The sequence below is a fragment of the Carettochelys insculpta genome, chromosome 11 (genome assembly GCF_033958435.1).
Source record: "Carettochelys insculpta isolate YL-2023 chromosome 11, ASM3395843v1, whole genome shotgun sequence".
NCBI classification, from domain to species: domain Eukaryota; kingdom Metazoa; phylum Chordata; order Testudines; family Carettochelyidae; genus Carettochelys; species Carettochelys insculpta.
Genome location: NC_134147.1, coordinates 5,733,465 through 5,748,724, shown reverse-complemented (window position 1 = coordinate 5,748,724; position 15,260 = coordinate 5,733,465). Strand labels below are relative to the sequence as shown.

The 15,260-nt window shown below is 48.7% G+C and overlaps 1 protein-coding gene across 2 annotated transcripts in view; it reads right to left on the bottom strand.

The window, feature by feature from the left end:
- The window catches only part of STAB1 (stabilin 1), a 151,160-nt gene that overhangs the window by 68,735 nt on the left and 67,165 nt on the right, over positions 1 to 15,260 (bottom strand). For both annotated transcript variants that reach the window (XM_075005986.1, XM_075005987.1), the window contains 4 exons: positions 6,618 to 6,704; positions 4,383 to 4,494; positions 3,154 to 3,334; positions 2,210 to 2,303 (listed from right to left, as the gene is read on the bottom strand). In XM_075005986.1, the coding sequence (XP_074862087.1) occupies positions 2,210 to 2,303; positions 3,154 to 3,334; positions 4,383 to 4,494; positions 6,618 to 6,704 (474 nt within the window). The remainder of the gene's footprint in view (positions 1 to 2,209; positions 2,304 to 3,153; positions 3,335 to 4,382; positions 4,495 to 6,617; positions 6,705 to 15,260) is intronic.

The following is a 15,260-nucleotide window of genomic DNA, read 5'->3' as shown; positions in this document are numbered from 1 at the left end:
CTGGTTATCTAAGGTGTTTGTACACCAATGCCAGAAGCCTGGGTAACAAGCAGGAGGAATTAGAAGCCCTGGCCCAGTCCAAGAACTATGACTGGATTGGAACAACAGAGTCTTGGTGGCATGACTCGCATGACTGGAGCGCTGCCATGAAAGAGTATAAACTGCTCAGGAAGAACAGGCAAGGGAGAAAAGGAGGAAGGGTTGCACTGGATGTAAGAGAGCACTACGATTGCTTGGAACTGCAGTACATAGAGGGAGAAAAGCCTGTTGAGAATCTATGGGTCAAGCTTAATGGTGCAGGCAGCACTAGAGATGTGGTGGTTGGTGTCTGCTACAGGCCAGCAAAATCAGGATGATGAGATAGATGAGGCTTTTTTTAGACAACAGAGAGAAGTTTCCAGATCGCGGGCTCTCGTTATTGTGAGGGACTTCAACTACCCTGACATCTGCTGGGAGACCAATACGGCGGTACACAAGCAGTCCAGGAAATTTCTGGAGAATGTTGGGGATCACTTCTTGGTACAAGCACTGAAGGACCCAACCAGAGGTCGGGCACGGCTCGACCTGCTGCTTACAAACAGGGAGGAACTAATAGGGAAGGTAGAGGCGAGGGACAACCTGGGAAGCAGTGATCATGAGATGGTCGACTTCAGGATCCTGACCAAAGGAAGGAAAGAGAGCAGCAAATGACACACCTTGGACTTCAGAAAAGCAGACTTTGACTCCTTCAGGAACCTGATGAGCAGAATCCCTGGGATGCTACCATGAAGGGAAAAGGAGTCCAGGCTTTTTTAGGTCTCTTCCAGCTCTATTGTTCTATGATTCTATAGCTACAAAACCCCAGGAGGCCGTAGGTGTGTGACACCTTTGCCATAATACCCACCTGTTATATACAGCTATTCTTCAGTAGAGTTCAAAAATAGTAATAAAGAGTCCCTGTAATAGGTGAAGGGATGTTGAAATACTACTTTCACCTGTTCTGGTACCACCCATTTACACATGGACAACAGCCACTGACTATTTCCCAGCATAGGACACAATAAATTTGGTTCCCAAAACAATATTAATCAAAAACCAGTGGGGGTGGGGGGAGAGGCAGAAGGACTTAGGATAGTTTCAGAAAAGATCTCTTAACCCATTGAATTCCTTCTTCAGCTCTCCAGTTTCACTCCTACACTTTCCTAGCGTAGCCATCGGTAACTCTGAGTCAGAAGCGTGGGTTTAATTAGACTGTCCCCATCACAGCTGTATCTGAACCCCTTCCAAGCAACCAACACTTAAACAGACTCTAGCTCAAACCATCGAGATCTTTAGTTCTGCAAACCTGGGTTGAAAATCTTCTGAGAACAGGTACTCTTGGTAGAGTTCCTGCATCTCCAATTGCCAGGTGGGCTGGAAATGATGCAGGAAGGAATTCCTTCATGATATTATGCCATTGCCACTTCTGGCATCTTTTGGAGGTTGCAATGCAGACTTTTCAATATCTTCAAAAGGTCCAGGGTGAAAAAGCTGGTGTGTTTTATTGTGTCCATACCCCGGGTCTTGGATAAAATCTGGGTTGGATTCTTTAAGTCCTGACTCTAATTGTCCCAAAGTCAGGGACTCTGGAACACTTTCATGGAGAAAATCTATAGATTTGTTCTGATGAAACCAATAGGGTTCTATAGACTGTTACTCTAAAATCCCCTAGGATTTAACAGTGAATGAGCCCCTTTCTATACGTGTTTTGAGCCATCCTATATAATTCACTATTGAATTAAACAGAATTTTTCCATAAAGGAACAGAAGATTTCTCCAGGACTTTGCAGCCTGGCACAGGCGAAAGACCTCATAGGTAAGACAGCAAAGATCAGAGGTCACTGGCCCTTGTCAAAGGGCCCCATCCTTTCTTTGCCCCACTCCTGGGTTTCCCCTTTATATGATCTAGATGCATTCCCCACACTGAACTTTATAAAGCATGATTCCCTTCCACTCTACCACTGTTCTGTCCATCCACAGGCATAGATGAGCTTTGCAAATGTCAATTCATCATGCTGGACATCACCACTAGGTGGTAGATGTTGTTTAGCACCTTAACAGAACTGGAAACTGAGGCCTAAGGCAGACAAATAATGTGTCCAAGGCCACCTGAATCACTGGCAGATCTGGAGACAGATCTCCTGAGCCCTGCTCTAGCCACTAGCTAATATTTCCTCTGGTACCCACTCACATTTTTGGAGCAGCCTCCTCGCTCTGGCTTCCCACACAGATCAATAGGCAAGCACGAAAACCCATCTCCTTCATAGCCATCGGTACAGATGCACCTTAAAAACCAAGCACAAAGAGATGAGTATCAGAGAGGTAGCTGTGTTAGTCTGTAGCTTCAAGAACAAGAAATCCTGTGGCACCTTATAGACTAACAGATATTTTGGACCGTGAGCTTTCGTGGGCAAAGACCTGCTTCATCAGATGCATCTAATGTGAACAACATCTTTGTGAACAACAAGAAGTCTTGTGGCACCTTATAGACTAACAGATATTTTGGACCGTGAGCTTTCGTGGGCAAAGACCTGCTTCATCAGATGCATCTGATGTGAACAACAAGAAGTCTTGTGGCACCTTATAGACTAACAGATATTTTGGAGCGTGAGCTTTCGTGGGCAAAGACCTGCTTCATCAGATGCATCTGATGTGAACAACAAGAAGTCTTGTGGCACCTTATAGACTAACAGATATTTTGGAGCGTGAGCTTTCGTGGGCAAAGGCCTGCTTCATCAGATGCATCTGATGAAGCAGGCCTTTGCCCACGAAAGCTCATGCTCCAAAATATCTGTTTGTCTATAAGGTGCCACAAGACTTCTTGTTGTTCACAAAGAGATGTGAATCCTCAAGCAGAGAAGAGCAGCAAGGCAGAGGGCATCTTCCAGGCACTGCCCTACTGAAATTCAGCAATGAACTTGGAGAGGAGGACGGCACACCTTTACCACAGTCCACACATGGCTTGATACTGTGATTTTCCATGGCACAGACTTCTACACAGCATCCACACACAACTCATGAACACGCAGAGCTAGCTATGTCATATCTCTATCAGTGGAGCTTCATGGTGCTGTTCAAACACACGCAGCAACACAGCCCTTGCCCCAGCGACACGCCCCCCGTGTAAATAATAACCTTGCTGTGTTGTTGAGGCTGCAGACGGCATTCCGGTGACAATACTGAGTTGCAATCGGGCCGCAGTTCTGAGAGCTCTTGTCACAGAAATCACCGGTATAGCCTTCCTTACATGAGCGGGACTGGCACACGCCCCCGCTGCCTGGCCTGTTGTCACAAATCCCATGGACACAGCCGCAATCTGCCAAACACACAGAGAAGAATCAGTTGCCTTGGCAGTTGGCAAACTCCTGCAGAGAGCACTTTATAGATTCTCAGATTTCTCTTGCAACCTCTCCTCAAACCAACTGACTTTTTCTTCACACAGCGCACAGTCGGCCTGTGGAACTCCTTGCCACAGGATGTGGCGAAGACCAAGACTTTAACAAGTCCCAAAAAAGAGCTAGATAAGTTCATGGAGGTTAGGACCATCAATGGCTATGAGCCAGGATAGGTAGGAATGGTTTCTCTAGCCTCTGTTTGTCAGAAGCTGGAAATGGATGACAGGAGATGGATCACTGGATGACTACGTGTTCGGTTCACTCCCTCTGGGGCACCTGGCATTGGCCACTGTCAGCAGACAGGATACTGGGCTAGATGGAACTTCGGTTAGACCCAGTATGGCCGTTCTTATGTTTGTCAGATTCATTCTCAATGCTTAGATGTCACCTGGGAGACATTCCGGCTTTTTTGAAAACGTGCCTTCAATGGAGCAGATTGCCAGCTGGCAAAAGTCAATATAACTCCATTGATTTCAATGCAGCCACACTAAGTTACATCAACCAAAGATGTGGCAAGTTGTCGTTATGAATAAAGGAGGGGAGACCTTTTACACTAATTGAAAAGGATTTTCAACAACATCTCATTCAAGCCATCAGGGTTAGACCTTATCTGGGGCTGGTACTCGAAGATGACAGCATTTTAACTTGAGTCATTGGACTCTGTGCCCTCAGAGCACTTCGAGATGGGAAAGATTCAGTTACTCCTTCACCAAACACCTCCAAGCACTGCTGTGGGGATTCCAAAACCCGGACTTGATTTTTTTCAATTAAGCTCAACTCTAGCTGCCATACTTCGATCTGTGCTTTGTCTACTGGATCCAGTATGAAACGATCCCCATGAAGGACTTACCCAGTGAAACTAGACCATAGAGCTCCCTCTTGGGATAGGTTCGAGGCTTACATTCCCCCAAGTTAACTGTCTGCCCTTTCATGTAACCCACCAGGGTAGCGTCCCAGGGAATGACAGACCTTCATCGCAGTTCTTCCCATGCTTGTGTGGGTTGGAGCAGATGTGGCAGGCTATTCCTTTGAACCCCTCGAAGCAAAGACAGTTGCCATTTCCTTGAATCCCATCACTACACTGGAAGGAAAGCAAAAAGAAAACTGAAGTGAGCTAGGTGGCGCAAAAATACACATGACAGAGGCATTAACGTCTTGGTAAGGGAAACCTCACAGGTTCCAGAAAAGCAGGGAGGACTGTGAACCATTTTAGGAGCAAGTTGAAAAAAAACACCCCACGCAGGTCAACACGGTCCTGGTGAGGAGAAGCAAAGAAGGAGCTAGCATCACCAAAGAGACAGCTGAATTTTAAAATGGTCATTACATTGAGAGAGGAGCTGAAAGTTCAGATGTTTATTCAGGCCTCTGAAGTCGGCAAAACTGGGTTGCAAACGTCATGCAAATAATCCCACATGACTTTTTTGGGGCTTCTGCTTTCGGTACCAACAGCAGGCAGGAAGCACATGCAAAGTGCAAGAGAGAAAACTGACCAAATTTTCAAATATCAGAAAAGATTCAGGTCATGGTTTGAATTAAAGTTTCAAGTCTGCTTCTACTTTGTGTGTCCAGTGGGAATGAGACAAGCGTGGAGTGATGACGTGAGTTACTTCCCGTACATTCACAGCAAAAACAAAAGGTTGGCAGTGGTAATAGAAGATACTGCATAGCAGTCAGCTCCAACAGATTTAGTCTAAATGCTGTGAAATGTTTTGTATTTGAGCCCCAAACAGAGTTACAAAGGCTGAAAACAAATCTTATTGGGAATTGCAGGAGATAAACACATGCTGTTCTTCCCATGGGATTTGGCTCTGAGTGTTATTTTGCTTGGAAGAATAAGCACTGAACATGTATTAATCCATAGCCTTGATAGGCTCTTCTTTCGTGAGAGAGAAAAGTTACCCCTGCCTCATGCACATCACAGTGTAAATCTGTGTTCATGACAGATACCACAGTTATTGTGGGAAAAAAAGATGCTCAGTGAATAAAACATGATTGTGAGACTTGAAAGTACAACAGCCTGGAAATGTGATGTTAGTTCCAACCGCCACCACAACATACTTTACAAATACATGTAGGCACCTCACTTCCGTACAGACCATTAGCAAACTGTATAAAGATATAGATGCATGTTATGTGGGTTAGTTATGATTCATGTAGTAGCCATTGGACACATTGGTATAAATTGGAGAAGCGGCTTTCATCTCAGTACAAAATACTCTGGCTTGGATTCCTATGATTTTGTTTTCTGTCTCCAGGAGATGAAGAAATGCCTCGCTTCCCATCCGTATAAGCCAGCTCCCAGGCCAGACAAGCAGACCCATTTAAAGGTCTAGCACACAGAGATCAATAGTCATGTACAGCACAGGCACTATCTTTACTTTAAATGATGCCTCTTGTCAGCAGAGAAAGAGAGATGCAACAAGATTTATCCGATCTTTAAGGAGGGAGGCAAGGGCAATACAATTAAGATTATGTCCTTCCCAGCCTTTGTCTGTACCAGTGGCTTACCACTAGTATGCCAGAAGAACTGTCCAAGCATGCCCTGAAATCTTGCTTATTTCCCCTTGCAGTGACTCTTTGCAGCGACACTGTGTGGGTGTGGGGCATGGCAGAGGCAGAGGAGCAACCAAGAACCCCACACCAGCTAGGGCTCAAGGACCAAGACAGCCTGAGGTCCAGCTGGTGTAGGGTTGATCAATTTCCTCCCCATGGTGGCTCTTTGCAGAGCCACCGCAAGGAGAATGCCAACCCTGCAGGACTCTGCTCACACTGGAAGGCAGCTGAAAAGCTGCTTTCCAGCCCAAACAGGCTGGCAGGGAGCCCGCCCCCAATCCCTGCTGTGGCAAGGGAACAGGAAGGGAGCATGATGGAGCTGGGACCATGGTATAAATGCTCACACTTCCCCTCCTGCCATGAGTAAAAAGTAGGTGTTCTGTGGAATTATCTGTCTCATTAATTGTCTGTCTCATTGCCATGTGCTGAGTTACTGAAAAGGTTGGGAACCACGGGTCTACACCCAGCTGTGTGTGTTCTGTTTCCTTGGCCTTTGCAAAGTTTGAGCACCAGACACCGATCATTTCCTCAGTGCGCGGAATGTGAATTGCTGGTAAGCACAGCCAATTAGCTGCACATGACCAAACTCCTCAGCTTCCTTCGAGGAGTTCGAAAAGGCGACTGTAATCCAACAGTGGGCGCAACACTTACATTCCCTCTGCCGTAGCATGGATTAGAGAATCCACCAGGGCACGGTGTGCAGTCAGGACCAAAGAACCCTTTGCAGCACCCAGGTTTCTGAAAATAACATAACATTGGTACAGCATGTGGAGTAGCTTACTGCTTTAACTACCCTTCAACAAGTAGTATCTGAACTTGGGTCTTTTTTTTTTTTCCTGCCTCTCAGAGCACCGACTACAAGTCTGTCATCTTCCATTTCCAAGTTTTAAATTCAGCTTTTCCAGGGTAGTGGATTAATCAAAAGACTCTCATCTGTGTAATGACCTATTTCCCCAGCACCTCCCCTTTCCCTTCCTGTAATACCCTTGGACCTCACCAATTCTGTTTTTTTCCCCCCAGCAAACTCTGCTTCCCTCCTCTCCTGCCCAGGGCCTGGGTTTTGGGGCACCAAGTTTGTGATTGTTTTGGGCCACGTCTGCCCTTTGTCGTCCCCCCCACTCTGCTCCTCCCCACCACAAGCTGAGTCGTTTCGGAAGGTGCAATGCTCCAGAGAGCTAATGAAGTTTGCGAACAGAAGCACAACACATGGAAGGCAAACGTTTCACAGATGCACACAGGTCACCCTGTGTTCTTGGCTCCTGCATGACTTGGAAACAGCATGGTATCTCGAGCCAGGACACGGCCGCCTCCCAAAACACCTGATACAGTTTCATCAACAGGATGGAATTTCCCAACAAGCAGAATGTGCTCTCTGTACCTGCACCATTTCCTCTGAGACACACTTGGGGCTTTTTGCTAGAAGATGAGGTGTCACAAACACCATGCCCTATGTTACCGTGTTTTCTCCAGCTCAGCCTGTCCCATTCAAAGTGGCCGGTGCAGATTCAGCTACACAGTTTCCATCATGTTGAATAGTAACAGAGAGGAAGCCATGCTAGTCTATACACTATCAAAACAAAAAGCAGTCAAGTAGCACTTTAAAGACTAGCAAAATAGTTTATTAGGTGAGCTTCTGTGGGAGAGACCCACTTCTTCAGACCATAGCCAGACCAGAACAGACTCAATATTTAAGACACAGAGAACCAAAAAAGAGAAGTTACTCACTTGTAGTAATTATGGTTCTTCGAGATGTGTCCCCGTGGGCGCTCCACAGTAGGTATCGGGCTCGCCCGGCGCCGCAGATCAGAATTCTTCTAGCAGTTTCCACTGGATCGCGTGTGCGCCGATGCGCGCTGCTCCCTTGCGCGCCCTCGGTCATGTGCACAATCCGGTCCCCACCAGTTCCTTGACCAACCACCTCGGATGCTCCTGAAAAACACCGGCCTTCCCCTTTTGACCTGGGAGCGAGAGACACCAGAAGCCTGTCCGTTTTCCGGAAGGACTTAGTTTTGTCTATGTAAAAGGCCAATGCCCTCCTCGCATCTAGGAGATGCAGGCGCGCCTCCTTGCTGGAGCTGTGAGGCTTCGGGTAAAACAAGGGTAATACTATTGGTTCGTTAATGTGGAACTCCGAGGAAACTTTCGGAACGAAGGCTGGGTGTAACCGTAAGATCACCGCCTCCTTTGAGGATACTGTGCAGGGTGGCGTTGCCATCACTGCTGCGAGCTCGCTCACCCTGCGGGCTGATGTAATCGGAAGAAGGAAGGTCGTTTTCATGGTAAGTAGTCGGAGGGGTACCGTGGCTAATGGTTCGAAGGGTGGTCCCGATAACGTGTGGAGTACCAAGTCCAAACTCTACAACGGTGGTAGCGGTTTTCAAGGAGGGTACAGGTTTACCAGCCCCTTCAAGAACCTTGTGACGATAGGATGGGCAAATACAGTGGGCCCTTCCTCTTTGTGCCGAAAAGCTGATATAGCTGCGAGGTGGACCTTTAGCGAGGATAGAGAGAGCCCGTCTCATCTGAGGTCCAGCAGGTATTCTAGAATTACAGTTATAGGAACGTCAAGAGGAGCTAACTGTTTGGCAGAGCACCAGGCAGCAAAGCGTGTCCATTTCTGTTCATAAATCCTCCTGGTGGAGGTCCTTTGGCTACACTCTAAGACTTGTCTTACTCCCTCCGTACACGTGCTCTCTAAGGCACTGAGCCATGGATTAACCATGCTTGTAAGCGTAGTCCCTGAGGGTGCGGGTGCACTATGGACCCCTGAGCCTGTGTAAGTAAGTCCGGCGCTACCGGTAGGGGGAGTGGTGGACGATCCGACATGCGCAGAAGCAAGGGAAACCATTGTTGTCGGTCCCAAGTTGGAACTATGAGTATCATGCGAGCTCTCTCCCTTCTGGCTTTCTGCAGAACCTTGTGGATAAGTGTTGTGGGGGGAAACGCGTAGAGTAGGGGGCCCTTCCATGAGATCATGAAGGCGTCCCCCAGGGACCCCTGCCCTATTCCCGCTCTGGAGCAGTACTGAGGGCACTTCTTGTTGTGCTGGGTGGCAAACAAATTAACTTGGGGAAACCCCCAGGTGCGAAATATGCGTCGTAGCAGGTCGGAGCGGATCTGCCATTCGTGCGTGAGTGCAAAGCGCCTGCTCAGTTGATCTGCCTTCACATTGTGGGCGCCTGGCAAGTACGAGGCTTTCAACGCTATGTTGTTGGCAATGCACCAATTCCACAATCAGACTGCTTCCGCGCATAGCGCACGGGACCGTGCCCCTCATTGTCGATTGATGTAGAACATGGTGGAGGTATTGTCGGTATTGATCCCGACTACTTTGCCGTGCAGGTATTTCCGAAAATGTTTGCACGCATTGAACACTGCTCTGAGCTCCAGTATATTTATGTGCAGAGTCTGTTCTGTGGGGGACCATAGCCCTTGCGTCACCTTGCTGCCAATGTGCGCTCCCCATCCTATGTGGGAGGCTTCGGTTGTAAGAAAAATGGAAATTTGTGGTTGGTGGAAGGGCACTCCAACTAGCAAGTTCTTGGGATCTGCCCACCATGCTAGTGACTTCCATACCTCCGTCATGGGCGATACTTCCCTGTGGATGGTATGGGATGCTGGTTTGTAAACACTCGCCAGCAAATGCTGCAGGCTTTGCATGTGTAACCTGGCATTCTGTACCACAAACGTGGCGGCCGCCATGTGCCCCAACAGTTGCAGGCACGTTAGAACCGGCACCGCGGGGCTGTACATCATGACTTGTACCAAGGACTTGATGGTGTGGAAGCGGGCGTCGGGAAGGTATACTCTTGATGTGATAGAGTTTATGGGCGCCCCTATGAACTCTATATCTTGCGTGGGTTTGGTCTTTGACTTTGCAAGGTTGATAACTAGGCCCGGCAAAGTAAACGTGTTCGCGGTGATGCGTATCATGCGTAGGACCTCTGCCTTTGAGGCCCCCTTCAGTAGGCAGTCGTCCAGATATGGAAAGATAAACACGCCCTGCCTGTGCAGGTAAGCTGATACCACTGCCAGGGTTTTGGTAAAGACTCTGGGTGCCGAGGATAGGCCGAACAGAAGAACCCTGTATTGGAAAAGTTCCCCGCCGACCGTGAAACGGAGGAAGCGTCTGTGTGCCGGGTGGATTGTTATATGAAAGTAAGCATCTTGTAAGTCGAGGGCTGCAAACCAGTCTCCATCGTCCAGTGCCGTAAGTATGGAGGCAACTGTAATTATCTGGAAGCGCTGCTTGCACAAGTATCGGTTGAGGCCCCGTAGGTCTAAAATCAGCTTCCAGCCTCCTGTTTTCTTCTCTGTTAGGAAGTAGTGTGAGTAAAAACCTTTCCCTTGGAATTGTTCCAGAACTCTTTCCACCGCCCCTATGAACATGAAGTGATCTACCTCCTGCTTCAGCCTCGCCTCGTGAGAAGGGTCCCTGAGAGCAGGCCGGGTGGGAGGTTTCGTTGGTGGAAGTGACTGGAAGGGGATTGTGTAACCCGTGGCTACAATTTCCAGCACCCATTTGTCTGTTGTGATCTTTTGCCATTGGGAGTGGAACGGTTTGAGGCGATGATGGAACATGAGGCGAGAGTGGCATTGAGCAATGGTATTGATAGTGCAGTCCTCGACATACTCGTCAAACTTGCTGCCTCTGGGCTTGCCCCGAGGTTGTATGACTTTGTTGAGAACGTCGCCTGGGGGCCCTGTACTGCTGCTGCTGTTGATGGCGCCCTTGGTCATAGCCTCGCTGATATTGTGCGCGCTGTGGTTGGTAAGCGTAGCGCCTTTGCTGAGGATAGAATTTCTTTTTCTTGTATGGAGGAGTGTAGATACCCAAGGTCTTAAGTGTGGCCCTCGAATCTTTGCTAGAGTGGAGGACCGAGTCGGTTGATTCTGCAAACAGCTTTCGCTTGTCAAAAGGAAGATCCACGATCTTTGCCCATAGATCTCTGGGGATACCAGGCATCTGGAGCCAGGATTCCCTACGCATTACCACTGCTGCGGCTGTTGAGCGTGCCGCTGTGTCCGCCACGTCCAGGGCAATCTGAACTCCCATTCAGGAGGCCGCATAGCCCTCCTGGATGATCGCCTTTAACACTGGCTTCTTGTCCTCCGGAAGGGAATCCATGAGAGAGGTGAGTCTAGAGTAATTGTCAAAGTTATGGTTTGATAAATGTGCCGCGTAGTTTGCCATTCTCAATAATAGTGTAGAGGAGGAGCGGACCTTCCTGCCGAACAACTCTAATTTCTTAGCACTTTTATCCGACCCCCCTGATTTGTACTGAGATGTCTTCGACCTCTGCTGGGACGATTCGACCACCAAAGAATTTGGTTGTGGGTGGCTAAGCAGGAACTCCATGCCCTTGGCTGGGATGAAATATTTCTTATCTGCCCTATTGTTCGTAGGCGGAATAGAGGCCGGAGCCTGCCATATGTTAGTGGCTGACTCCATAATGGCTTCGTCCAGTGGGATAGTGATTTTAGATGAAGCTGGGGGTCTCAAATTTTTCAGGAGTTTATGATGCTTCTCCTGTACCTCTGCTATTTGAATGTCCTGCGTGTATGCTACTCTTTTGAACAGCTCTTGGAATTGTTTAAGGTCATCCGGAGGGGAGACATCCCCGGGGACAATTGCCTCGTCTGAGGAAGATGAGGAACCGCTGGGATAAACCTCCCCCAAGTCCTCTGGCTCCCGAGTTCACTGGTATGCTTTCTCCTTCGTGGGCTGTGAAGGAAAGTCTCGGGACTCTGGACCTAATTCCCCCTGGGACAGCTGCGTTCCTCTCCCAGAGCGAGAGTGTACACGGGAATATTGGCGAGGAGTGGGAGGGGATCTGCCCCTGGATCTAGACCTCCGATGTCAGTGTTCAGTATGATGAGGACAGCCATAACAACATGGACAAGGGCCCGGTGATGGAGACCTGGACCACGATCGGAGAGTGTACCCACGATGTCTGGGAGAGCGGGATCTCCGTGACGACACTGATAATGGTGAAGCTGGTTTGTGATAGTACTCATAGCGATCCATGCCCAAAAAGGGTGAAGGTGGCCTGAGCCACGGCGAAGATGGTTGTAGGAATGGAGAGGAAGGTCCGAAATAAGCCGGTGGAGTTGCCACCCGGCGATGCGGCGTGTCTCTCTCGGGAGGGGGGCTGGGTGATAAGGGCATCGCAGCCCTGTCTGGAGATGGACTGAGGTGCCGGGTTTTGGCTCTAGCCTTCCCCTGCCCCTGCAGGGTGGGCGCCGCAACCTCCTGTGCCAGGGATCTTGGCCCCACTGTTGGCGCCGCGCTCGGTACCGTCATCAGCGGTGCTGCGCGGATAACTTCCTCCGGTGCCGGTGGGCCCCGTGCTGGGTGCCCCTGCGCTGTCGGCGCTGCGATAGCCGGCGCCGCCGATTCCGACGCTTGCTGTGCTGGTGCCCGTGGCGCCCTCCGTGCCGACTGCTGCATAGTAGTAGGCCTGGCCCCGGCCACGTGCGCGACCACGCAGCTGCTTTCATCAGCACGCAGCTGAGGGCTCTGCATTCCGCTTGTCCTGCTCGCTGGAACCGCCGGCAAGGATCGAGCCAGGGAGAGTTTCTTCTTCTTTTACACAGAGGGGGTCAAAGACGCCGCCTTCCTTTTATGTGACCCAGAGGGCCCTTTTGTGTGAAGCTTCTCCGGCAGCTCAGGCTGGAGGGCCTTATCAAACAAGATCATTTTGAGCCTCATTTCTCTGTCCTTCCTGGCCCTGGCTGTAAGCTTAGCGCAGTGCGAACACTTCTGGGTAACATGGGACTCCCCCAGGCAACGAATGCACTCACTATGCCCATCAGAGGCCGGCATAACTCACACTTCTTAAACCCCGAGGAAGCCATCGTGGTGAGTCTTTACTGTTAATCGGGTACTTAGCCGCCAATCAGTGCGTTCTACAACCCAAATAACATTCACAGCCCTCAAGGTAGCGGACGGCTTAAAACAGCCTTCTTTGTCTGCTCCTCTTCCCTCCGTTCCTCTACTCTCTACTATTTTGTACGCCTTTTTTTTTTTTTAAACTTTTTTTTTTCTTATCTTTTTTTTTTTTTTATAATAGAAAAAAAAAAACAACGAGCTAACAAGGAAAACAACTATCTTATCTGTCTTAGGCTATAGAGCTGGAGCCGATTCCGTCTGCAGCCGTTGGTGGTTGAGAAGGAACTGGCGGGGACCGGATCGCGCACATGACCAAGGGCGCGCATCAGCGCATGCACGATCCAGTGGAAACTGCTAGAAAAATTCCGATCTGCAGCGCCGGGCGAGCCCGACGCCTACTGTGGAGCACCCACGGGGACCACTTGAAGAAGAACAGTAAGCAAGGAGGACAAATCAGAAAAAGATAATCAAGGTGAGCAAATCAGAGAGTGGAAGGGTCGGGGGGGAAGGTCAAGAATTAGATTGAGCCAATCTAATCTTGGCTCAATCTAATTCTTGACCTTCCCCCCACCCCTCCACTCTCTGATTTGCTCACCTTGATTATCTTTTTCTGATTTGTCCCTACTCGCTTACTGTTTTTGGTTCTCTCTGTCTTAAATATTGAGTCCGTTCTGGTCTGGCTATGGTCTGAAGAAGTGGGTCTGTCCCACGAAAGCTCACCTAATAAACTATTTTGCTAGTCTTTAAAGTGCTACTGGACTGCTTTTTAGTTTCCATCAATGCTCAGCAAGAAAGGCATGCAGATCTGTCCTCATGGCTTCTGCTGAATGTTTACCACTAAGAGGGAACTTTCCCCACTAGGGAAAAGCAGCCCTTATGCAGTGACAGGATATAGGGTATGCCTAGACTTTGAAATGGCAGTATGAGACATGCCCTATATAGGATTGAGCTAGCATGCTAAAAATAGCATTGCCACAGCAGCATGAGCAGTAGATGCCAGCTGAGGTCAGGTCTACACTAGCCCTTGAAGTTGACTGTAGATACGCAATTCCAGCTACAGCAACCGCATACCTGGAACCGACGTATCTACGACTGACTTACCTGGCTGTCCTCACTGAGGGAAGTTGACGGGAGAAACTCTCCCTTACTCCTCGCAAGATTTAGGAGTACAGAGGTTGACTGCCCACACCTGCTAGTTCAATTTCATGCATACCCCCTAGACCCACAAAATCGAACCCTGGAAGATTGACCCTGCCTAGATTGATCTACCGGGTAGAGTAGATGTATCTTGAGTTCATCATATGGCTTCAGCTGGGTGTCCACTGGGAGCGGTTAGCCCTTCCTGCTGCTATGGCTACACACAATTTCAGCACATTAGCTGGCTCAGTGCTAGTGCAGGTCTGTCTCTGTGCGCTGGGACTCGCTCCCCAGCATGAAATATATCCATACCTTTTGTTCACCCTCCTAATGTAAAAGATGCACCCTTAGACGTAGCTGAGCTAGCTGTGACATGCACAAGCCAGCAACAGAAACAGTGAATCTACAAAAACAACAAGTAGTCCTGTGGCCTCTTATAGACTAACAGATATTTTGGAGCATAAGCTTTCATGGGCAAAGACCCGCTTGGTCAGATGCCTGAGTGGGGGTTCCAGATGAGGGTTTAAATATATGGGCTTAAGAAAAGGAGGAAGTCCCAGTCAAGAGGAGGGCCAGAGTTGACAAGGTCAGCTCAGAGAACAACAAGAAGTCTTGTGGCACCTTATAGACTAACAGATATTTTGGAGCATAAGCTTTCGTGGGCAAAGACCCACCTCATCAGATGCATGAGTGGGGGTGGGGTGGTTTCAGAGGGGTATTTAAAGAGTGGGGTCCCAGTAAGAGGAAGGGCCAGAGCTGACAAGGTCTGTTCAGCAAGGTGGAAATGGCCCAGTATCAACAGTACTTACAAAAGAGGAAAAAACAAGTCAGATCAGACAGGGGGATGTGAGCCTTTCTCAGAGCCCAGTTCAGTCACGGAACATGTGGCCCATTATTAGCAGTTTATGTGGAGCTGTGAACATCAAGAGCAGAGAAACTGCTTTTGTAATTGGCCAGCCAGTCCCAGTCTCTGTTCAATTTTTGGTTGATGGAGTCAAATTTGCAAATGAATTGCAGCTCTGCAATTTTGCTTTGGAGTCTGTTTTTGAAGTTTTTTTGTTGTAGGACTGTTACTTTCAAATCTGTTACTGAGCGTCCAGAGAGACTGAAGTTGTCTCCTAAAGGTTTTTGTGTGTTACTGTTCCTGATGTCTGATTTGTGGCTGTTTATTCTTTTACATAGAGACTGTCCAATTTGGCCAATGTATATTGCAGTGGCACATTGCTGGCACATTGTGGCATATATTATATTAGTAGATGTGCAGG